Source organism: Lissotriton vulgaris, chromosome 4_1, assembly GCF_964263255.1.
Source record: "Lissotriton vulgaris chromosome 4_1, aLisVul1.2, whole genome shotgun sequence".
Lineage (NCBI taxonomy): Eukaryota > Metazoa > Chordata > Amphibia > Caudata > Salamandridae > Lissotriton > Lissotriton vulgaris.
The window spans coordinates 1107989867-1108015853 of record NC_141691.1 but is presented as its reverse complement, the minus strand read 5'-3'; the positions used below and the strand labels follow the sequence as shown (position 1 = coordinate 1108015853).

General features: G+C 47.0%; 1 protein-coding gene across 2 annotated transcripts in view; it reads right to left on the bottom strand.

Annotated features, from left to right (window-relative positions):
* The window catches only part of LOC147722937 (uncharacterized), a 417291-nt gene that overhangs the window by 29934 nt on the left and 361370 nt on the right, over positions 1–25987 (bottom strand). For both annotated transcript variants that reach the window (XM_086965333.1, XM_086965332.1), the window contains exon 14: positions 11563–11721. In XM_086965333.1, the coding sequence (XP_086821459.1) occupies positions 11563–11721 (159 nt within the window). The remainder of the gene's footprint in view (positions 1–11562; positions 11722–25987) is intronic.

Below are 25987 nucleotides of genomic sequence, written 5' to 3'. Positions count from 1 at the left end.
TCCCCGGAGTTTTTCTAGGCCGCCCGTGTCACTACGGAGTCCGGCATAGAAAGTTCCTGTTAAACACGCCGGTGTGAGGGATCACTAGTGATACAGAGGAGGGGTACTACCTGACCCGTACCTTTTCCGACTATAGGTAATTTATAACCAGTATTGACCTCACAGCCTTCTTGAAGGTGTCTCTGGAGACGTACAAGAAGCAGGCCTGCTCTTGAGAGGTCATCGAGGTCTGAAAACGGTGAGTAGTTCTCCATACCACCTTAGAAGAGATTCCAGAATTGGTGGATTTCCTCCGTCGATGAATTTGACGACGAGGTTGCCGTCATAGACTATGCCATCGCAGACGAGCAGTCATAGATGACCATACCCCCTTTAGAAGAGAGTACAGAATTGGGGGATTTCCTCCTTCGTTGCGAGTCTGTCGACGAGATCTCCTTTCAGAGACTATGTCGTCGTAGACGAGTAGTCATAGATGAGGCCGTCGTAGACGACTGCATATATGATCCGTCGTAGATAAGGGTGACAACGCCGTCGAAGACTAGCCTTCGTAGCTGAGGCCGTCGTAAATGCGGTCATCATAGACAAGACCATCCTAGACGAGGCTATCGTAGACGAGTCCCTCGTAGGCTAGGCCATCGTAGACGAGGCCCGCGTAGATGAGGCCGTCTTAGACTAGGCCATCTTAGAGAAGGCCCAGGTCGACTAGACAGGTTGTCATAGACGATGTCGTCCATGACTATGCCGCCGTAGATGAGTCCTCGAAGATGAGCCTACGTAGATGAGGCTATCGTCGATACCATAGACAGGCTGTCGACGATGTCGTCCATGACTATGCCGCCGTAGATGAGTCCTCGAAGATGAGCCTACGTAGATGAGGCTATCGTCGATACCATAGACAGGCCGTCGACGATGTCGTCCATGACTATGCCGCCGTAGAGGAGTCCTCGAAGATGAGCCTACGTAGATGAGGCTATCGGCGATACCATAGACAGGCCGTCGTAGGCGAGCAGTCGACTCTTTAGACTAGCCTTTGTAGATGAGGCCGTCAGAGACTAGGCCATCTTAGACTAGGTCGTCGTAGACGAGGCCACCGAGCACTAGGCCTTCGTAGACGACTAGGCCATCACTCACTAGGCCTTCGTAGAGTAGGCCATTAGACTAGGCCATCGTAGACTATAGAGTAGGCCATCGTAGAGTAGGCCATTGTAAACTAGGCCATCGAACACTAGGGCTTCGTAGACTAGGCCTTCGTAGATGAGGCCATCCTTAAAACCGTAGGCAGGCCGTAGGCATGCCGTCGTAGAGGAACAGCCATGTAGATGAAGCCATAATCGATATTCCTAGAGGTTGTCGTCGATGGTTGCGTGTCCGACGTCGACGGCCTCGTCGTCGACTGCCTCGTCGTCGACGGTCTTCCCTCGTCGTCGACGTCATCGTCGACGCGGTCGTCACCGTCGACACTCTCATCGTCGACGCTTAGACAAGTATTGTAGATGAGCCATATAGACGCAGAGGCTGTGGTAGCTATGATTATGTTTTTGACATCGATGGCTCCTTATGCTGTACTTCGGGTAGGAGACTCCCTTCTGAATGATCCTATGATCAGAGGAGGCGATTTAGACGGCTCATACGTCGTCATTGTTATCCGACATTTCTCCAAAGGCAAGTCCTTTACTCTCCTTTTTCACAGAGTGGGGAGATTGTTGAAGGACTGCGCCCGGAAGACCATGAGCGGTCTTTTTTAGGGCCTTCTCAGGATGGTACCCTGAGGAATGAGTCTGAGGAAATTCTTTATCAAGGTCTCCTAGACTTTGAGGGCAACACCTCATCTCAGTAACTGGAGAAAATAATAGCCTCTTTTCTGGCCTTAACCATATTAACAGCCTCTCTTCACGACCCTTTAAAATCACTTGAAAAAGTGCAACATACCTTTTGGTCAGTGAGTCTGAGGAATAGAGCATAGCTACCTCTTGGAACAAGAAGTGCAAATAGTAACCTCCTTTCTGGCGTTAACCATATTAACAGCCTCTCTTCACGACCCTTCAAAAATCACTTGAAAAAGTGCAACATACCTTTTGGTCTGTGAGTGTGAGGAACAGAGCAGAGCTACCTCTTGGGACAAGAAGTGCAGGCTCCAAACAGAATTCTTCCGTTCTTTCCCTTGTTATACCTTCTTTATTTGAGATAAAGAATGTATGTGAAGATAATCCATAGTAGAAAAGCCAAATTAAGTGAAAAATACACAGAATCTGAGCAGAGCTCAGAGGAGACTCCCTAGCACAACGTGCGGTAGAAAATCTGAGGGACTGAGGCTCCTCCCAGGAAGGTTCTAGAGGGAGGTCGGAGCTGATTGGCTGACTAGGAGAGTTTGGTCCTTTTTACATAAGGACTAAGAAAGGCTACTAAGGGGAGGCCCTTAGGCCTATTTTCTCTATGTATGTCTATAAGACATTACTTTTTTATTTACCGGAGGCTCCCGTCTCGACGACGGGGAATGATTCAGGCATGTGAATCCATGAAAGACACCCCAAATACTGGATAATCCAGAAAGATCTTCAAGCTGCAAAACTACACCGACAGGTAAGAAACTATTCGTTTTGCAGCGTGAATCTTTCTGGATTCACTATGCTGTGCATAGATTTCGTAGCGGTTTTGTCACTCATGTGGCGGCTGGGTGGAAGATGAGCGTTGGTTGTTAAAGATATGTTGAAGCACTCTTTGGCCCACTTGTGCTTCCTTGTTCACCTGCACATCTACGCAATAGTGTTTAGTGAAAGTGTGCACTGAAGCCCATGTTGCCGCCAGGCATATGTCTTGGATGGGCGTGTTTGCCAGGAAGGCGATCGTTGCCCCTTTCTTTCTGGTTGAGTGGGCCCCTCCGTGAGCTCTTCACCAGCTTGCATGTGGCAGAGCTGTATTGTTTTGGCAATCCATCTTGCTATGGTGTTCTAAGTCACTGGTCTACCCAGGAGACTCCTTGCGAAGGACACAAAGAATTGTTTCGTCTTCCTGTGTTCTTTCGTCCTTTCTATATAGTGCATTACTGCCCGCCTTGCGTCCAGAGTGTGGAGCGCCCTCTCCGCGTTTGACGTGGGCTTCTGGAAGAAGCTAGGTATCTGGATACTTTGGTTCATGTGGAATTTAGATACTACCTTGGGCATGAAATGCGGGTCTGTCCTCATCACGACCCTGTCACTGTGTATTTGTATGTACGGTTCTTGCAGCGTCAAAGCTTGTAGCTCGCTCACTCTGCGTAGCGATGTTATTGCTACTAGAAAGGCTGTCTTCATTGTCAGCATTTGTAGTGACGCTTTATGGATGGGTTCAAACGGTGGCTTCATGAGTTCCGTCAGTACCACGTTCAAGTTCCATGCCGGCGGCGGCATCCTCTTGGGTGGCGCTATTCTCTTCGCTCCTTCCAAGAACCTTTTCACTACTCTGGAAGTGAAGAAACTTCGTCCTGTTTCTCCTCTTGTGTATGCCACAATCGCTGCCAGGTGAACCCTCAGCGAGGACGAGCTTAGTTTAGCTTTGATCAGGTGCGTGAGGTATCTGAGTACTGTAGACTCTCTAGTCAGTTTTCTCTCCAGGTTTTTCCTGTGGCACCACTGCGTGAACCTCTTCCATTTCTCCCCATAGCACTTCCGCGTGCTGGGTCTCCTTGCTTCTCTCAGCACCCGAAGTGTGCTCTCTGGTAGTTTTAGATGTGCGAAATCTAAGTCCTCAGGAGCCACGCTGACAGGCAGAGGCTTTCTGGTTCTGGGTGTAGAACTTGTCCCCCTTCCATGGAGAGAAGGTCTCTTCTTTTTGGGAACTTGTGTGCTCTGCCCTGCGACATCTCCATAATCTGAGAGTACCAAGTCTGCCTCACCCATTGGGGAGCCACCAGGATGAGAGTCATGTTGCTCGACCTACACTTGTTCAGGACTCTGGGGATCAGTGGCGTCGGTGGAAAAGCGTAGGCAAATTTCTTTGACCAGCTTATCCATAGGGCATTCCCATGGGACATTGGTTCCGGTTCCCTCGATGCAAAGTGTTGGCATTTTGCATTCTGGCGTGTTGCAAACAGGTCTATTGTTGGTGTGCCCCACCTCCTGAACAGGTTCTCTGTCTCTTGGTTGTTCAGTTCCCATTCGTGGGACACCGATGCTTGCCTGCTGAGCCAATCCGCTTCCACATTGTCCTTCCCTGGCAGGTGTATGGCAAGCAGGTCTATCCTGAGTGAGATCGCCCATCTCCATATTTCTTGAGCCAAGCTCGACAGAGGGAATGACTGAGTCCCCCCCTTGCTTGTTGATGTAAAACATCGTTGTGGTGTTGTCTGTCTGTATCATCACCCTTTTGTTGTAAAGGTGCTTTTGGAAGGCCTTGAGGGCCAGCAACACTGTTTTCAGTTCCAGGTAGTTGATGTGCTTGACTGCATCTCCTGGGTTCCACAGACCCCTCACTCTGAGCCTGTTCATGTGTGCGCCCCATCCTTTCTGGGATGCGTCTGTGGTGATGGTCACAGTTGGGTCCCGTGGCGCTAGAGGCTTCCCCATCGTTATATTCTCCTTCGTCCACCCTTTCATCTCCTCCTGCACATTGTGCGTAACAACCACTAGATCTTCCCAACTTCCTTCTGCTTGTGACCATTGTTGTTGCAGCCACTCCTGTAGTGGTCTCATCTTTAGCCGAACATTGGGGACCAGGTCGCCATCATCCCCAAGATCTTGCTCACCGTCCTCACGGTCAGAACTTGCCCCTTCTGGTAGTGACGTTTCTCCCTCAGCAGGCTGAGTGTTCTCTTCTCGCTGGGTGTCACTCTGCATTTGACCGTGTTGATCAGGGCTCCAAGGAAGATTTTCACTTGTTCTGGGTCCATGGAGCACTTTCTCCAGTGGATGGAAAAGCCCAGGTTCGTGAGCGTTCTTGTGACCGGTTCTGCGTGAGCTTTGCATCTCGTGTAAGAGCTTGCTTTCACGAGCAAGTCGTCCAGGTAGGGGTACACGTGTATACCCTCCCTTCGTAGGTGTGTGGCCACCGCCACGAGGCATTTGGTAAAGACCCTTGGCGCTGACTTGAGCCCGAAAGCCAGGGTTGTGAACTGGTAGTGGTCTTTGTTCACCTTGAATCTTAACATGTGTTTGTGTTTCCGGTTAATGGGGATGTGCAGGTATGCGTCTTTTAGGTCTATCGTGGACAAGTAGTCCCAGGGCCTTATTTGTGGGATGACCTCTTGAGTTTTTACGTAGGTGTTCAGGGACCGTAGGTCCAAGATGGGACTTAGGCTTTCGTCCGCCTTTGGTACTAGGAAGTAGTTAGAGTACACCCCCTTGTTCCGTTCTCTGTGCGGGACTTGTTCTATGGCCTCTTTGAGGAGCAGTTCTTGAGCTTCCTCTTGGAGCAACTGCAGTTCTTTGCCCTTGTGACCCCTTCTCTTTGGCTTTCTGCTTGGTGGATATTTTTCCAACTCTATGCAGTATCCGTGCTGTATAATGTTTAGTATCCACTTGTCTTTGGTTATTTTTCTCCATTCGTGTAGAAAAAATCTCAACCTTCCCCCTACCGGTGTTGTGTGTTCTCTTGAGCCGTGTCCGTGTGAGCCTCCCCTTAGCTGTTGGTGCTCTCCCCCATGAGGCTTTGGGTGGGTGAGCGCCTCCTTCACGGAGTCACTTTTGGGGGGGTTGATCACCACCTCTCCGTCTCTGGCCCCGTCCGTTTCCTCTCCCTCGAAAGGACTGGCCCCTATTCTGGGAGTTCCAATTCTGCCTCTGTTGACCCTGGTGCCATTGGTTGTCACTCTGTTGACCATGGTGGTGCGACTGTTGCGAATGTGATTGCTGGTTTCCCCCTCTACCATTTGGTCTCCTTGTGGGTGTGCCTCTCCGCATCCCCCTGAATTGTAGGGCTCCCATCGATTTGGCTGTCTCATTGTCCTTCAGCTGAGCCAGTTTGTCATCTACTGATGCCCCGAACAGCGTCTCCCCGTTGAAGGGGGTGTTCAGGATGTTATTTTGCACTTCTGCCTTGAAGCCTGATATTCTGAGCCAGGCTTGCCTTCTCTCAGTGATGCCTATGGCCATCAGCCTGCTAGATGTTTCTGCCCCATCTAGGGCTGTCTTCAGGCATGCGTTTGCTATGTCCTTTCCCCCCTTCACGAGGTGGGCTGCCCTCTGCCTGTACTCCTCAGGCATGTGTTTCAGCAACTGGCTCATCTCATCCCAGTGCTGATATTGGTGTCTATTCAGGAGTGCATTGGAGTTTGCCATCCTCCAATGCATAGCGGCATTTCTTTCAATTTTCCTTTCAGTGAGGTCCATCCTCCTGCTTTCCTTATCAGGTGGTGGCCCAGATGTGGTTGGCACGTTGGCCCTTCTTCTGGCCGTTGCCGCGATTATGGAGTCAGCTGCCACGGTGCCCTGGATATAAGGGGGGTCCTCGGAGAACTTGTATTTCTTCTCCGTCCTCGGGGTCACTGACCTGCATGTGGCCGGTTCCTTGAAGGCTTCAGTCCCTTGGGCCGTGACGCTCTTCAGCATGGGCAGGAAGCTGCTTTTCGTCTGTGAGGGGAGCAAAGTCTCTAGCAGGAAGTCAGCCTTTGTCTGTTCCTCCTCCAACTTCACATTGTAGACTGCTGCAGCCTTCTTAACGACCTCATAGTAAGCCCCAATGTCGTCTGGCGGCGAAGGCCTCGAAGGGTATGTCTCCACAGGTTCCTCTGGGTTATCGGCCTCGAGATCCTGCCATTCTTCCTCTAGCGACGCCGAGGATTCTGAGTAGTAGCTCTCGCGGAGGTAATCTCCTTCCGAGCGGTAGAAATCTTCTTCTCCCTCATCTTTGGGGTTTGGAGTTTTCGGCGGCTCCTCTGCTTCGAAGTCCTCCTGCACCTCTACCTCTTCGGCGGTCGCAGCGGTCTTCGAGGGAGTTGAGTAGGTCTTCGAGGGAATCGTATAGTTCTTCATTGTTTCCTCGAAGGCTCTCTTCCTCTGGAGCATACTCTCCATTTCGGCCTCGAGCCTTCTTCTCTTTTTCTCCATCTCTGCCGCTTGCTCTGCGTCGAGCTTTTCGGCAGGTCTCTTCGACGGTACCTTCGACGTCGAGGCCTTTCTGAGCGTCTTCTCGCCAGAGGGTCCCTTCTCGAGGGCCTGCTTCGACGACCTTTGCTTTTCGCTGGTCTTTGCCATCTGGGAGTCCTTTTCGAAGGATCCGCTGGGCCTTTCGGAGGATGCGGCTTCGGACATCGAAACTTTCGTCGCCGGCGCTCCTTTCGAGGACTTAGCCTCTGCTTTTCGGGGTTCTCCCTCAGGCTCTCTCGGCCCTGTCTGGGTTTTCGGGGCCGTAGACTCTCCTACCTTTTTTGAAGGTCTCACATCGGTCTCTACGACCATGAAGTCATCTGGTCCCTCGGCGATGTTCTCCTCTTCGTCGGAGGAGGCACCCAGCTGGTAGAGGCTCGGCGTGGTCCCTTTCCCTTGCATCGTGTGGTGGGCCACCCTTTGTCCCTCTCGAACTCAGAGTCTTCGGCGTGAAGATTGAACAGGCGTTGCAATCCTCGCTGGAGTGGTCGATCGGCAGGCAGAGGTTGCAGACCGGATGCTGGTCCTTCTGCGCGTACTTGTGGTGGCAATTACGGCATTGTCCATGTGCTCGCTCAGGGGGCCCCCTGCGCGCGCTTTTTCCTTGGCCGTCTAGTATCACGAGGTTTTCTCCTCTTTCTTCGTTCTGGCTCTAGGAGGTCTTCTCCGACTTCCCTCGGTCCTTTTTCCTCAAAAAACTTGGTGTATTTCCTTCTTTTCTCCTGAAACTTCTCCGGAGCTTCATGCGACGATCCAGACCCAACGGCGGAAAAAAGAATCTGAAGATGGCGCCCAAGGGTGGGAGCTTCCGCAGGAAGCGTGCCGACGTCACGAAGGTGCACCAAATGGTGGGACGTCGACGTCAACCTGGGCTACAAAAAAAAAAAAAAAGAAAAAAAGACTACGAATCCGGACCCAACCACCAGATCGCGGAACAATGCACAGCATAGTGAATCCAGAAAGATTCACGCTGCAAAACCAAACTTTAAGACTTCAGGGGCCAGATCACCAGATTCAATTGACTTGGATCTGGATGTCTGATGTCTCCTTGGTTCTGCGTTAGCATGGATGTTGTTAGACACAGTCTTTGTTGTGGAACTAGAGAGAGTTCTAGCAGTTGTGTGAACCAAAGTTGTGGTGCCCATGTGGGAGCTACTAAGATCATTTTGAGAGACTGTTGTCTTAGTTTGCGCACTACTAGTGGTATTATGGGGGGGTGGCGGAAAAACGTACGCAAATCTGCCTGACCAGTTCATCCATATTGCACTGCCCTTGGGACAGCGGGTGTGGAAACCTGCCGGCGAAGGTTGGGCATTTTGCGTTTGTGTGTGGCAAACCGATCTATGTCTGGGTGTCCCCACTTGTAAAAAAAAAATGGTAGAAGAACTTACAGATGTAGTTCCCATTTGTGAATCTGTGGTGTCTGTCGACTTAACAGATCTGCAGTCTGATTGTGAACCCTTGGAAGGTGTTCTGCTAGCAGATATATGTTTTTGGGAATGGCCCATCTCCAAATGTTCTGTGCAAGCTGGGACAGTTGCAGAGAACGTGTGCCTCCTTGTTTTTGAATGTAGTACATGGTTGTCATGTTGTCCGTCCGGCTTAAGACAGCTTTGTTTTGTACATGTACTTGGAAGGACTTGAGTGCTAGGAATATTGCTAGCAGCTCTAGGTGATTGATGTGGAGCACTTTTTGTTGAGTGATCCAGCTACCCTGAATTGTATGGTGTAGGAGATGGGCTCCCCATCCTGTCAGAGATGCGTCTGTTGTAAGTACCATCTGTGGAACAGGCTCGAGGAACTACCGCCCTCTGGACAAGTTTTTGGTGTTCCACCACTGCAGAGAGCGATGTGTGCAGCTGTCTACCAACACCAGGTCTGCAAGTTGTCCTCGAGTCTGGTTCCACTGCTGTGCTAGGCATTCCTGCAATGGCCGCATTTGCAGTCTTTCATATGGTACAATAAAAATGCAAGATGCCATCATGCCTATTAGTTGCATGAACACACTGGCTGGGAGAGTGTTTTGTTCTTGAAACCTTGTGACTAATGCTTGAATGCTCTGTATCCTGGCTGGACTGAAATAAGCTAGAGCTGTAGACATGTTTACTGTGGCCCCTAGGTATTGATGTACATGAGAGGGCTGGAGATGAGATTTGGTGTAGTTGATTGTGAACTCTAAGTTGTGCAATGTTTGAATTGTTTGAGTTGTGTGTTGGACACACTGGTTGAATGACTTGGCTTTTATGAGCTAATCGTCTAGGTATGGGAAGACATGGATGTGTTGCCTTCTGAGATGTGCTGCTACTACTGCTAGGCACTTCGTAAACACTCTTGGTGCAGTTGTGACCTCGAATGGAAGGACTTTGAACTGATAGTGTTGTCCTTCTAGTACAAACCTCAGATACTTCCTGTGGGAAGGATGGATGGGAATGTGGAAGTAGGCATCCTTGAAATCTAGTGTTGTAAGGAAATCACCTTGTTGCAACAATGGGAGCACTTGTAAAGTGATCATATGAAAATTATCTGATTGTATATACAGATTGATGGGCCTGAGGTTGAGAATTGGTCTTAGCGTCCCGTCCTTCTTGGGTATTAGAAAATACAGCGAGTAAACCCCTGTCCCTTGGCATTGTAATGGAACTATTTCTATTGCGTTCTTTTGAAGCAATGATAGAACCTCTTGTTTGAGCAGCGCAAGATGTTCTGAAGACATTGGACGCTGTCTGGGTGGTATATGTGGAGGGGTAGCTGCGAGTTCTAGGCAGTAGCCATACTGGATAATTTGTCTTACCCACTTGTCTGTTGTGATGAAATTAAAGACAGGTAGGGACTGTGTTATTCTCCCCACTACAGGAGTGGAATGCTGTTGGGGGAGCGGAAGGAAGTCACTGTTTTGTGGTGGAAGAGGTTAGATTGTTGTTATTACCTCTTCCCTTGTTGTTATTGCCTCTGTCGCCTCCTCTAAAATATCCTCTATTGGAGGATGTTTGTGTCAAAACTTCAAGGAGGACATTGATTAATTCCTAAAATTTGAAAATAAGTATAAATGGAAAGCATATGCTGTGCGCCAGTAAAAGGATTGTTACCACGGTCCGATTCATCTAATTGTTAACACAGGGATGTATGCCATGTTGACTTTGAACATTTGTATGCCCAAAAACACACAGTCTGCAATGGCAGTGTGTATGTGACTGGTGGGGGGGTCTCCGAGGGTGGCACAATACATGCTGCAGGCTTTTGAGACCCTCTCTGGTCACAAGGCCCTTGGTACCAATGGTACCTTTTACAAGGGACTTATAGGTGATCACAGGTGTGGCAATTGTTGAAACAAAGGAACAGTTTTGGTTAAAAAAAAAAAAAACAACAGGCATTGGGAACCGGATTGGCGGGACCCAGTGCACATTCAGTCAAAGTACATCAGATATCTGGCAAAACGTGGGGGGTAACCATGCAAAAAAGGGGACCTTTCCTATACCTACAAAATGATTTGAGACGTACAGGCTATGGATTAATAGCACCTTATTTGCCATTTTCAGCGCTATGTTCACAATTGGCAGGAGAGCCCTGTGCTTTGAGAGATATCAGAAGATATGAAAAGGTTACAAGATCTTTGTGTTCCAGGGCACTTGTATCATTTTACATTTTGCCCTTGTGTGCTAGATGCTTATGTAGGATGTGGGCATTGCTACATTATTTTTTGCTGCTCTCTCTGTGAGACAAGTTCTAGCATCCAAGGCGGAAAGAGGAGTAAAAGACATCATGAGGTCTGCGGATTGGTACGGTGAGTCCACGTTACAGTAATGTTTCAAGTTTAAGCCTATTCTTGGTGTGGTGTTTTGGGTGGGTAGCAAACTCTGAATTTGCATTTTCTAAGCCTTAGTCCCCGTTTTACTAGTTGGTTGTTACATTCAGAACTGTGATTAAACCCCTGTTTGTGCACGGCTTGGAATTACGAGTTGGAAGGCATTTAACGCATTCCCTAGTTATAGGATGCAATAAATCACAACTTTCATTAAATTTCAGCCGATCAAATCAGCAGAAATCAAACAGTGGAAAAACACTTGGTATTTACTGTATCATGTGGATTTTGGTGCATTAAACCCCGAAATCCTCAAGTTATTCCCCAGCTACTTGTGATAGATGTTATTAATCACAGTTGATAAATAACGCACCTGTGGCTTTGTTATTTATCAGGTGCAAAAAATAACACCTGAACTTGTAATCAGGGTCTTAAATTAGAATATAATATTTCAATATTAATGTGAACTTAATAGAATTGTAAAGCTCCTTCATGTAAGCTAGGAATTTTTACATTCAGTTGTGCAACAATTTCAGAACTGAAAATGTTGTTATGACCAAGAGTTTATGTATATAATCAAAACTGCAAAAAGCAAAACACCAGTTTATAGTGTATACAGAAATCAACTTCTTTCCCAAACATACAAACTTTTTAAAAACTTATGTTATAAAAAGGGATACGCTTTAAAGTGATTCATAGTCTTACTTTGAAGTGGAGGATAATATTGTGCTAGTCTGCTCAGGATTGAAGTCACTGTAGGTACATCTTTTCCTTGAAGAATTTTTAGAATGTCAGGAGAAAGTCCACCAGGATTTGCAGCCGTTGTTGCACTGGGAGGCATGGTTTGTTGTGTTGACTGCACAGCTGAAAACAGAAAAGGAAGGAGGCTAAGAAGCTTACAAAAGGAGTATTTTAACTTCAGTTGCTATTGACTACTTGTTCTCAACAGAGTTGATCTTTCTTCATAATGTTTTGTTTACCATTTATATAACAAATCAGATTCAAAAGAATTCCGGAAATCCAGACCTGCACTATCTCTGCAGCACAGTAAACAAATCATAAACAGGGGAGCAAACCGTACACACGCGCACACACACACACACACACACACACACACACACACACACACACAAACACACAGAGGTTACACGGACGTTAGTTAGGTTCACGTTTTACCCATACAAAATCATAGAAATTTAACAGTTATACTTATGTTAAGAAACTAAAACTAGTGGCCTAAAATTACTTAACTGCATGAGTTATAGGTTTTTCAGATACGCACAACTATAACTGCTGAATTTCTATGGTTTTGTGTGGGTAAAACGTGAAACCAACTTTAACGTCCCTGTAAACTTTAGTTTTATTTGATTGAATTTATATATTTTTTTAATGCAAAGTAACATAATTGGATCCGGGTATACCCGCAGATCAGCAAAGGGTCAACACAGGTACAAAATTACCAGCCGGCGCCGTTACCGGACTCCGTCAACGCCGGTCTGGCTCCGTGTCTATGTGGAGGAGGCCGGGGTCGATACCAGCTGAAGACCCAACCGGCCTTGGAGAGTGCAGAGGTGTCTGAGGAGGTGTCGTAAGATCAACCAGTGCCGATCCGGATCGAGGCCTGGATCCCTGGGGGCCCTGAAGCCGCCAGCATCGAAAGCCTAGAACCCCCAGCCGAGTCCCCGGGGCCCAAAGTTGCGCCGGCGGAGTCGGGCAGCCCAAAAATGGAGTGGAGGGCTTTATAAAAGCTACGTAGTTGGGCAGGGGTCGCCCTGGCACCCGTGAAAGGGAAGCTCGAAACCGACTCAACAGGCTCAGCAACGGAGCCAAAGGATGACAAACATCTGTATCCTGCATCAGTCGACGGATGGGGAGGAGGCGAATAGTGATAGTGCTTCTTTGCCTTGTTCTTGTGCTTCGACTTACCCGAAGACGAAAACTTCGAAGAGGAGTGATAGTGGTGACTCCGCGACCGGTCCCGCGACCTCCCTTTCAACCAGGACCTAGAACGGCGCACCGCTGACTGCCGGGCCTCAAGAAGCTGTCAGGACCTCCCGCAAAGACTTCGGGTTCATGGCCCGGCCGTCGGAGCACAACCTCGGGTCGTGGTCTGGCTCCAGAGGCACAGGAGATGTGGGTCTGTGACCAACATCAACTTGTGACAGAAGTCACAAGGTTTGAAGCTGGTTTGTTGATGGGATATTACTTGCACCAGGAGGCTGACTCCTTGAAAAATGAAGTTGACAAAAAGTCAAAATAACTAGTCAAAAAAGACTAAGGGAACCGCTCTCTCCAGATCTGCGCTGGCTGGCACGGAAAAAAAAAACCTGACGTCGGCGTGCATCGGCGGCGTCTACGTAGATATCGCAACATCCTTCCGGCAATCGCAATGCGAACGACGAATGCAGAGTCGACCAATGCTACCTACCGACGCGCAGGAGTACTGCTGAAGAATAATTCTCCAGATCCAGTCTGCTGCCTGGAGGTAATTCGAAGGTAAGGAATCCATAACGAATAGTCTTTCAGATATACCTGCTTTGTAATGGCACGCATGGTATTAGTACGCCTAGTAATGTCATATATTCGTGGTAGATGGATGGATAGTGAAAACCATGAGCACTTGTTTGCCAGCTGCCTAGAAGCTAAACTAGCTCACACTCCAGGAGGGCCACACTAGCATTCATATTCACTGCAACAATACAGAACATATGTAAGGTAACCACACAGTCCTCCAACATAGTCCTCAAAGCACATTTTCGCAGGATGTGAAGATAGATTCATTCAAGGAGGTAGCAGTGAGAACATCAGTACTAACACATTTGTTGACATCCACTCCTTCAAAGAGTCCGCTCTAAAGAAGGCAACTATAATATGTAGTTACCAACAATAGAGTAGCATTCGGTCACAATCTCAAAGGAGATAAGAATCAATGCCTAAAAGTGTGAAAGATTTACTAGCAGGAGTCGTTCACTGGGCACTCTCAGACCTACTGATAGTGTTCCCATCAGGCAACCGACCTGAACAAAAATGGGTGCATAAGCTTATGACGGATAAAGAAGGACTGAACGAAGACATTCCATGGATGTCCTTATAAAACCTAGCAATAGGTCCCTCGTTCTGAATATATGGTCCGTCGTGACGACTTGAGATGAGTCTCATAATACTTCAGGATCGAGAATACAAGTATCCTAAAGAGAGCTATGAGGCATGCACTTGTAGAGGGTCTGAGATTACCTTACGATTCTTTTGGTAGAGTTGAGTCCTGCTATAAGAGAATCCCACTCGTAGAGTAACTCTAACTCGTTTTTTTACATTTGTGAATTTTACTCTAGGTTTAAACTTCCATGTAAGTCTAGTTGCTTTCTATGTCTTTCACAGTAGGCATTATTGCAAAGACTAGTGAGTTGGAGTTTAGCGCAACATTACTAGACATTAGAACCACTAGCCGCGCTTGAAACTACAGCCCCCATGACTCCTTGACGCAGCGTGATGACGTCATGCCGCCACCGGAGGAATGGGGGAAGCCGACAGAGGTAAATAGCGGTACTTCCTGCCCGTCCTGTACCTCCCACAGACAGCCCAGAAGGACGTCTGGAGTACTGACGGGCAGGTGAGTGACTGGGCAAGAGGGTGATGGCAAAAAGAGTGCAGTGTCTTTGGGGAGGCGTGGTGTGTACAGTCAACCGAACACCCGAGCACGCCTGCTATTTAGATTGTAAACCTGGTGTAATAACGCCAACCGGCTAGAATGCGGGCGGGGCTCTATTAAGGGTTATGCACTAACAATGAGTAGCATTCCTTAAGCTTTTATAATGGAGTCGAGGTTTTCCTCGTAAATACATATACAGTTAAGAAAGAATCCAAACGCTTGAGCACCAACAATGATTAACATCCCTCAAGCTTTTACAATGGAGACGAGGTTATCCTCGGCAAGACATGTTCAGTCAAAAAAAGAATCCTGGGGGGTCGACCCTCGTGTGCAGGTGCTTCCTCCTTACGTTATGCCTATGTTTTTATCAATGTACTATCTCCCACAGAGCGGGGCTCCCTGCTACCTGCGCTGATGCCGGGTGAGGTGAGGCGTTACTCTCCCTAATAAAAGGAGAAAAGAAGGTGATATAGTTTACACTTTATTTTTCTTTTCCATATTGATTTCACTACAAGCAGTAGAATGAATAGGTCCTGAAGAAGCAGTAGGTGACCTCTGGGCCCAAGGTATAAAACTGCAGAAACATGTCGACCAAAAGAACTGTCATGGTAGTTATTTGTTAATGCTACCTCTCTTTCACTGTTTTGAATATTGGGAAGGGAAGGTCCTTATTAAATTTTTTTCCTTCCTTTACCCTATTTTAATGGCACCACCACCGTTTGCATTTAATTAATTTGGTTAATTTCACTTTTTTGCACTGCTTGTAAGCAACCCTTGTTACCTACCCCTCACCAATGTTAACCATTGGGGCATGAAATACGAATAGAGCACAATTGTGCGCGCTCGCTCACTGAGCAACTTCCAGCGAGCCTCAAGATGTTTGTCCCAAATGATGAAGGGCGGAACAGGTCGGTTGCCTGATGGGAACACTATCAGTAGGTCTGAGAGTGCCCAGTGAACGACTCCTGCTAGTAAATCTTTCACACTTTTAGGCATTGATTCTTATCTCCTTTGAGATTGTGACCGAATGCTACTCTATTGTTGGTAACTGTTATGGTTGAGGGCTGTAGCATTCTGGTCGTTAAAATTCCCTCAGATCCCCTTTGTATGAAGAACTATAATATGTATGCACACTGTTTGAATCTAGAAGGAACTTAACACTGCAAAAGTAACAACTTACTGACCTATAATAATGGTTTTACAGCTTGAAGATCTTCTAGATTTACATGCGACTGTCCCACCTTACCATTGAAGGACAGAAGCAGAGGAAACATGAAGAATCTAAAAGGGTGGGCACATACAGGGGCATTTGCTGCTATGCATAGGCTCAATCTATCTAGACTCCCTAGAGCAGTGACCAGTTTTGTCTACCAACACTTCGGGAACCAAAAACAAAACAGAGGAATTATGCACAGCATGCGACTCTAGAAGAGATGTCACACTACAAAACACTAACTTATGACAGACGGACATGACCTGGGTAGGAAAATGCTACTTACCAGTATGCATCTGTTCTTGGCATGTAGAGCTGCAGAGTACTACACTTTGCATTAGATCGTCACCAGGTGTTGGGCTTGGATGATAGCATGTTGTTGTCGTCTTGGAAGAAGCCTTTTGTAGTCACAAGACAGGTGACTCCTCCCTTGGACGATAGTGCGCATGGGCATCGGCTCCATCCTTAGATTGTTTTTCGCCATGATGGGAAATGATGGAGTTAGTACAAGTAAAGTAAAGGATGTCCATGCGTGTATATCTAATTATGATAAAACTAGAAAAAAATACAGATCCTGGGGAGGCGGGAGGGCGTGTATTACTCTGCAGCTCTACATGCCAAGAACAGAAGCATACTGGTAAGTAGCATTTTCGGTTTGAGGCATATGAGCTGCAGATTCTACACTTTGCATCGACTGTGCAGCAGTGTCTCCCCTAGCGGTGGTCACCTGTATCCGTTGCGGTAGTTTGAAAGAGGTTTTAGAACAGCTTGGCCTATTGCAGCTTGCTGCGTGGCTTGCACATCAACAGAGTAGTGTTTAGTGAAGGAGTGTGTTGTAGACCATGTTGCTGCCTTGCAGATGTCTTCTAGGGGAATGTTCCCTAAGAAAGCCATAGAGGCGTGTGGAGTATGCTCTAGGAGGAACTGTTAATGTAAGTTTTGCTTTTTGATAGCATATTTGTATACATTTTACAATCCACCTTGCAATTCCAGCTTTAGAGATGGGTTTGCCTTTATGTGGTGGAGAGAAAGATACAAACAATTGCTTTGTTTTACAAAAGGATTTGGTCCTATCTATATAATAAAGAAGAGCTCTTAACGTCTAGTGTGTGTAGAGCTCTTTCTGCTACAGAGTCAGGGTTTTGGAAATACACAGGTAACTCTACAGATTGGTTTAAATGAAAAGGAGTAATGACTTTTGGAAGGAATTTAGGATTCGTTCTTAGAACCACCTTTTTACGGTGTAATTGTAAGAATGGTCGTTGTATAGTAAAAGCCTGTATCTCACTTACTCTCCTAAGAGAGGTAATAGCAATAAGGAAAGCTGTTTTCCATGTGAGGAATTGCAGTTCACATTTTGTAGAGGTTCAAATGGTGGTCCCATGAGCTTTATAAGAACAATGTTTAGGTTCCACTCTGGAGAGGGTGGTAACCTGGGGGGAATGATTCTTTTTAATCCTTCCATAAATGCTTTAATAGCTGCCACTCTAAACAGAGACAGATGTTGTCTATTTTGTAAATATGCTGCAATTGCTGCAAGATTTAGGCGTATAGATGAATATGCCAAGTAACATCTTTGTAAATGTAGAAGGTAGCAAATTATATTTTGTATAGAAGCATCCAGGGGCTCAATTTGGTTATTGTTGCAATAAATGGCAAATGTTTTCCATTTAGCAGCATAGCAAGCTCTAGTAGTAGGTCTCCTGACCTCCTTAATGATGCTCATACAGTCTGGTGGTAGGTTAAGATAACCAAACTCTAAGACTTCAAGAGCCAGATCGCCAGATTCAGTTGATTTGGATCTGGATGTTTGATGCCTCCATAGTTCTGTGTTAGCAGGGATGGTGTCAGACATAGCTTTTGGTGTGGAACTAGATAGTTCTAGCAGTGCGGTGAACCACAATTGGCGTGCCCATGTGGGAGCTACCAGGATCAATTTAAGAGACTGTCGGAGCTTGCGTACTACTAGTGGTAGTGGCGGAAAAGCATACGCAAATCTGCCTGACCAGTTCATCCATATCGCATTGCCCTTGGACAGCGGGTGTGGAAACCTGGCGGCGAAGGTTGGGCATTTTGCGTTTGTGTGTGGCGAACGGATCTTTGTCTGGATGACCCCACTTGTGAAAGAATGGTTGAAGAACTTGCAGATGTAGTTACCATTCGTGAATTTGCTGTGTCTGTCGACTCAACAGATCTGCTATCTGATTGTGAACTCCTGGAAGGTGTTCTGCTAACAGATATATGTTTTGTGAAATGGCCCATCTCCAAATGTTTTGTGCAAGCTGGGACAGTTGTAGAGTGCCCCCCCCCCCCCCCCCCCCCCCCCCCCCCCCCCCTGTTTTAGGATATAGTACATAGCTGTCATGTTGTCCGTCCGGATTAAGACAGCTTTGTTTTGTACTTGTACTTGTAATGTTTTGAGTGCTAAGAATATTGCTAGCAGCTCTAGGTGATGGATTATAGCGACCTTTGTTGGATGGTCCATTGCCCTTGAGTTGTATGATGTAGGAGATGGGCTCCCCATCCTGTGAGATGCGTCTGCTGTGAGTACAATTTGTGGAACAGGTTTGAGGAACGGCCGCCCTTTTATCAAGTTTTTGGTGTTCCACCACTGCAGAGAGCAATGTCTGCGGCTGTCCACCAACACCAGGTCTGTTAGTTGCCCTTGAGCCCGATTCCACTGTTGTGCTAGACATTCCTGCAATGGACGCATTTGCAGTCTTGCATATGGTACAATGAAAATGCAAGAAGCCATTATGCCTATTACTCATGAACACTCTGGCTGGGAGAGAGTGTTGATATTGGAACTTTATGACTAAGGCTTGAATACTCTGTATCCTTGCTGGATTGGGATACGCTAGAGCTGTAGACGTGTTTATTGTAGCCCCTAAATATTGATGTACATGAGAGGGATGTAGGTGCGCCTTGGTGTAGTTGATCGTGAACCTCAAGTCGTGCAATGTTTGAATTGTTTGATGTGTGTGTTGGACACACTGATTGAATGACTTGGGTTTTATGAGCCAATCGTCTAGATGAGGGAAGACATGTATCTGTTGTCTTCTGAGATGTGCTGCTACTACTACTAGGCACTTTGTGAATACTCTTGGTGCAGTTGTTACCCCGAATAGAAGGACTTTGAATTGATAATGCTGTTCTTCTAGTACAAACCGTAGATACTTCCGGTGAGAAGGATGTATAGGAATGTGAAAGTAGGCATCCTTTAGAATGGCTCAGATGAGATTAGAGCCATTATGGATCAGGGAGGTGTGGCTGTCCTGATTCTCTTGGATCTGTCTGCGGCCTTTGACACGGTCGACCATGCTATTTTGGTCGACCGTGTCGCAGCCCTGGGGATAAACGGCATGGCCAGGGATCTCATTTCATCTTTCCTGGCCAACCGTACCCAGACAGTGAAGTTGGGTGATTTCTACTCTCCTGTCTCTGCACTCCATTGCGGAGTCCCACAGGGCTCCTCGCTAAGTCCCACGCTATTTAATATCTATGTAGCGGACTTAGCGAGGGTAATAAAGGCCCATGGACTGCGACTTACATCCTACGCAGATGACACCCAACTGGTCCTGGCAATCCATAAGGACGGCCCAGTGGTGGCAGCTAATTTCCAAAAGGCCATGCTTGCTGTTAGCACTTGGGTGGCCTCTAATTGACTGAGGCTCAACTCGGACAAAACCGAGATCATGACTTTCGGTAAGCTTTCCCCGGAATGGTCTTCCATCTGGTGGCCTGTCCAGCTGGGCTCTCCACCTGTCCCGGTAGAAAAGGTTAGAAACCTGGGGGTTATTTTTGATAGCAAGTTGTCTTTCAGCCTTCACGTCAACAAGGTTGTGTCATCCTCATTCTTCATCTTAAAGAAAATCAAAAAATTACTACCTTACCTCCCCACCTCAGCTGGGAAGACCCTGGTTTCCACCCTAGTATTTTCAAAAATTGACTACGGGAACGCCCTCTTTCTAAACACTCAGAAACATGTCCTAGCGAAGCTGCAGTCCATACAGAATGCGGCTGCAAGGATTCTTCTTGACATCCCCCGTCGCCAGTCCACTACTCCTGCCATTCGTCATCTGCACTGGCTAAAAGTAGAGAGCCGAATTAGATTTAAGGCTCTGTGCATTGCCTATAAGGCAGTACATGGCGTCGGACCTAGGTTTCTGACAGAAGCGTTTCAGCTGTACACCCCCAAGAGGCAGCTGAGATCCGCAAACTCCTGCCTCCTTCCAGTGCCTCGCACAAGAACTGCTACATGGGGAGATAGACGATTCCTGGTGGCTACACCAAAATTGTGGAATCTATTGCCATTGGCGATTAAAACTGCCCCCAATCTGATGAGCTTCCGTAGGCTCTTAAAAACATGGCTGTTTAACCATTAAGTTGTTGTCTGATCGTTTTTTAGCTCTCATATGCGCCGAGACACCTCCGGATATTTGTATGCGCAATAAAAATCTCGAAAATAAATAAATAAAGTGTTGTAAGGAAGTCGCCCTGTTGCAGCAATGGGAGTACTGGTTGTAAAGTGTTCATATGAAAATGATCTGATTGTATATAATGATTGAGGGGCCTGAGGTCGAGAATTGGTCTCAGTGTCCCGTCCTTTTTGGGTATTAGAAAATACAGCGAGTAAACCCCTATTCCTTGATGTTGTAAATGAACTATTTCTATAGCGTACTTTTGAAGAAGTGATAGGACTTCTTGTTTGAGCAGAGTAAGGTGTTCTACAGACCTTGGATGCTGCCTGGGGTGGTATGTTTGGAGGGGTAGCTGTAAGTTCGAGGCAGTAGCCATGCTGGATAATTTGTCTTACCCACCTGTCTGTTGTGATGGAATTCCAGACAGGTAGGAACTGTGTTAATCTGCCCCCCACAGGGGTGGAATGCTGTTGGGGGAGCAGAGGGAAGTCACTGTTTTGTGGTGGAAGAGGTTCGATTACTGTTACCCCGACCTCTTCCCTTGTTGTTGCCTCTATAGCTTCCTCTAAAATATCCTTTACTAGAGGATGTTTGTGTATTGGACTTGAAGGAAGCTGTATTGTCTGCTCTAGTTTGCTTGGAGCCTCCTCTATAGAAGGGACGACGAAATGAGCCTCTAGCTTGTGTGGGCTGCAAAGCTACCATAGATTTGCCTGTATCTGTATCTTTTTTCATTTTCTCAAGTGCTGTGTCTACCTCTGTCCAAACAATTGATGTTGGTTAAATGGCTGACTTAAGATGGTAGTTTGCACTTCCTGCTTAAATCCTGAAATGCGTAACCACGCATGACGTCTAAGTAGTACACAAGTGTTTACAGCTCTAGATGCAGTATCTGCTACATCAAGTGCACACTTGATTGAGGCATTTGAAACTAACTTGCCTTCTTGTATAAGGTTGTTTCCTTGCGCCTTATATTGGTCAGGTAGATGTTGAAGTAGTGTTTCTAACTGGTCATAATGAGCCCTGTCGTATCTTGCAAGGAGGGCTTGTGTGTTAGCTATACGCCATGTATTGGTAGCTTGTGCAGCTATTCTCTTGCCTGAAGCATCTACCACCTTAGATTCTTTGTCAGGTGGAGGTGCTTCCCTTGACGTCTGTGAGTTTGCTCTTTTTCTAGCATTGGAGACAACTAGTGAATCTAAGGCTAGTTGTCCCTTAATGTAGGCTGGATCCCCAGGTGCAGGCCTGTACTTTTTTCAATTCTAGGGTTTAGGATCCTAGCACGTACAAGATCTTTAAATACCTCTGGAGCATGTTTGATGACCCCTTTAATCATAGGAAGAATTTAAACAGACCTTTGCGATTGTTCAAATGTATCTAACAAAATATCTTCCTCTGCCTCATCTGAATGCATGGTGACCCCATGGTAAATGGCAGCCCTGTTCAGCAAGTGCCCAAAACTAATATCTTCTGGGGGAGAAGGCTTTGATGGATATGACTGTGGGTCAGGAAAATCTGGCACATCTTGTGGGTTTGGGTACTCCCAGTCTGGATCATCAATAGGGTAAATGGGAATATCTGGGTCTACCCCTCCCCCTAGACTATACTTATCATTTTGAGGTGAATGAAGAGGAGAGTGTTCAGGAGAAATTGGAGGTGAAATGTTAGGAGGAACAGGAGATGAAGGAGAAGGAGAAGGGTGCATAGGAGATGTAGCAGATTCCTTCTTCTTGACAGGCACTTCAGGTGATGTGTCCAATTTCCTCTTCCTGTGTGGTGTAGTGATTACATGACCTGTCTTTGGGTCAATGTAGCTCTTTTGTAGAGGATCAGGTTGAAAAAGGTCTTCTCCTTGCGGAACATTTGTCGGCGCCGATTTTTTTTCGGTTCGGGGCGTGGTTGCTGCTGGTCTTTAGCCTTAGGAGTAATTACTGTGTCCTTTGGCGTAGATTTCGGCACCAGAAGTGTTGTTTTCGGCGTCGTAGGCTGTTTCGAGGGCTTGAGCGCATCGGAATCAGGCCCTGTAGGTTTAGATACCGAAGATGATGGCTTCGGAGTGGAAGCTGGTGTCGTCGGCTTAGAGGCATCGGACGCTGGCTTCATCGGTTTGTCTTTTGAGGTCGAAGGTTTCGGAGCCGAGACTTCTTTTGGTTTCGGTGCAGAGGGAGGTGGTGTGATCGGCACATGCAGCTTGCTCGGTAAGGAGCTACCGGAAGGCTTGAGTATTTTCTTCAGAGCCAGGCTCAATGGCGGGGCTTTCGAAGTGGTTTTTCGGTCGCGACTGGGCCCCGGAGGTTGAGTGTTTACCTTTGCCTTCGATTTGGGTGCTGGTTATGGGGCTGGGCAAGTAGTACTCACGCGTTGACCGAATGGTATGGAGTCATCTGAGTCGTCTGCCCTGATACAACGATTTAGAGATCATCTGAAACTTCTTCGGGAACGAGTGGAACCTCTTCGTCGAAAATATCCACTGGTTCTGGAACTGATCTCTGCATGTCGTGTTGATGGGCCCTTTGATCTCGAATGGTTTTCTTGGATCGAAAGGACGCGCATGCTGTACAGCTGAATTCGTCGTGTTCTGGCGATAAGCACAAGTTACAGACCTCGTGGTGGTCATTGCGTGGAAACTTTGCTCCACACTTGGGACATCTTTTGAATGGCGTCCTTTCCATGAGGTGTAGGCCTCACGGCGTGGATAGGCTCTACGGCCCGCATCGAGCTGATGGAGTCGAGATGTTTGTCGATTTCGAAAGTAGTTACGGTGAAGTTTGAATACGTTTTTACACGTCGAAGTACTTGAAAAGTAGATTTCTAACTGGAGTGGAAAAATTTCATCCGAACCCAGTGGCGGAAAAAACAATCTAAGGATTGAGCAGATGCCAATGCGCACTATCGTCCAAGGGAGGAGTCACGTATCTCGTGACTACAAAAGACTTCTTCCAAGACGACAACATGCAATCATCCGAGCCCAACACCAGGTGGCGATCTAATGCAAAATGTAGAATCTGCAGCTCATATGCCTCGAACATACAGGTTACCCCAAGGCCATTTTATGGGAGAAAAGTCCTAAACACCCCACCCAATGCCATTAGACTGTTGAACAAGGAATTTGCATTCAGTAATGTTCTTTCTGGTAGATACTACTCCTGCCACAAGGTCAGTGTGGCAGGTGGCATAGTGTTGCTATGGGAGGAGACTGTACTGCCCCAGAAGTAACTGAGTGGCGCTGCATATAAGGGTCACACCTGTACGGTGATGTCAGTTTCTCAATCATTTTCCTTTTGCGCCTGTAGGCCCACAGCTCTTCGAACAAATTGTAGGTAGTGTGCAGATTTCTAACTTGGGGACATATGATGTACAGGAGTCGACTACACTGAAAGGGTAGGAGAGAGGGCTGTGAGCTTGTGTCCAATAGAAAGAACATTACTGAAGGTAAGCATGTTGCTCTTGTGATGGATGCTTTTAACTGCAGATTCCTCACTTTTAGAACAGATACCACAGTAGTATCTCCAGTACGGTTAAGAGTTGGAAGAGTGGACAGATGAGAAAGTCTTCAAGGATTGAGCGTGCATAGTGGCATCCTGCCATAACTGTCAAGAGAGTAGTTATGTGTGAGCTCATGCTGCAGCCAGGCAGACGTCTAGCACACTGACAACCCCACCCAGCAATGGTGTCTTAGCAGCTTTGACCCTGGTGAAATGAGTCAGCTGTCCATCAAGGTTTGCTTCACGGCCAGCACATAGGAAATGTTGATGCAAAAGACCAATACACCTTGACGGAGTAATTTTGCATTCTCTTCACTTTCTTTGCTACAGAGAAATTATAGAGAGCTGAGGGCACTGAGGATAACCGTTTTGAGCAGCAGTAGCTGCAGTGAGCAGCTCGGCATCAGCTGAAAAGATGTACACATAGTAAATGACAATACCAAGCTCAAGTCCCAAATAGCTGTGGGGGAAACATGCAAGTCAGACCTTTGATGAAAAGTATCACAACAGGTGATCCAATCAGGCAAACACAATATGGCTAAAAGGGCAAACAGATGACCCTTAACAGTGCCAATGCCCACAGCAAGACATTGATTGGCCAACAACATTAAAAATACCTGAAAGTTTGCCCTGCAGTGAGTCAGTAGGACGAGCACCACATCAAGCAACATATTTCTCCCAGCATAGAGGGAGTTTGTCGAAGGATGCTGGGATGCCACACTTTACACATGTAGCTGCTGCTGTTCAATCTTCATGCATGGAGGGGTATGATATAGATTTTCAGGTGCTTGCTTGACCCTCCACTGTTGTGAGAGGAGGTCCTCCCTAAGTGGCAACCAGGTCGAAGGACAACTGCTCAGGATCTCTGGTTACTGTACACTTCTGACTCACAACGGGTGTTTAAGATGGGGCTGGCATGGTCTATCCTGATGTTCCTCAGAACTTGCGGAAGGAGAAGTAGTGGCAGAAATGCTTATGGAGGTCTTGAATTCTACCTTCAAAAGAATACATCCCCTAATGACTTCCTTGGAGGAAATCCTAGTGCACCGGAGTTCTGAAATGAAGCAGTCCCATCTGTCAGGAACAAATCATGCCAAGGTGTACCCCAATGAAGAAATACAAGTTGCCCCACCTCCAGATGCAGACTCCACTTGTGGTCATCAGACATCTGCTCAGGCATTCTGGGATCCTGGCAAATGGTTCGCAACCAGAAAGTTATTCAGGTGATCCAAGCATCTCTGAAAACAGTGTTTTCATGACTGCTATCTGCCTGGCTTGTTACAATATCTCACAGCAGTTGTGTTGCAAGTAAGGACCCACACCAGACTCCCTTGATGGATGGGAGGAAGACTTTTAGAGCAAGGTGACTTCCTCAGGGCTCCAGATGATTTATGTCGACCTTGCTCTCTGCAGGAGACCACTGGCCTGTACTCTCCACCTCCCCTAGGCGAACCCCAAACCCTGCGGTGACCCTTCAGTCACAATTGAGGCGTCTGCATGGGGCAGGGAGAACGGTGTGCTGCAGGTCAGATTACTGCTCTTCATCCACCACTGAAGATCATTTATATTGCACTGGAGATAATGCAGGAAGTCTGAACGGCACCAGTAATGTGTAGCCCACGGGAACCTGAAATTCCACATCTAGAGCTGCATATGCCACTTGGAAATTCAAGAAGCTTCAAGCTATTTTAACTAAGGCCTAGGATTCAGCCTGAAACAGCAGGATCACATCTTGAGTCACACAGATATGCTGCTGCCACAGAATGTTCTAGCAAGCAACAGTGTCTAGGACAAGCCCAGTGAAGGGAAGCCCTTGTGAGAAGCAGATGGGCCTTCGGCTCACCAATGTCATATCAGGAGACAGGCCGCTGTCTGAGGAGAGCTATGACTTACAGTGGGGAGGCTGACTTTAGCAGCCAGTCATCAAGGTATGGAAACTCCTGCATTCCAAACCTCCAAAAGGTGGGCAACCACTAAGAGCAAGGTAATGCTGAAGTTGAGTGTGTCAAATTAGAAGTGTTCTGACCCTACTGTACACTGCAAATAACACCTATGGGGTAGGAAGACTAGTATATGAAATTAAGAGGACTACAAGCCTGGGGGGAGAACATTCAGACATCCGAGTTCAGAGCTGCACCAATCTGAGAAAAGGAGTTTTTTTTATATTGGTCTTTCCTTAGAAAGGATTTTACTGGACAGAAGTCCAGTATATGCTTGATGCCTCCATCCTTTTTTTTGAAGGAAGAAAATAGCAAGCCAGCAGAAGATAGACCTTTTGAATTAAGATTGTGGAATGGTCTGTTGAGTCATTCTGATGTGGGGGTGGTAACAGGGAGCAGGGAGGAAATGAAAGGCAGGACAC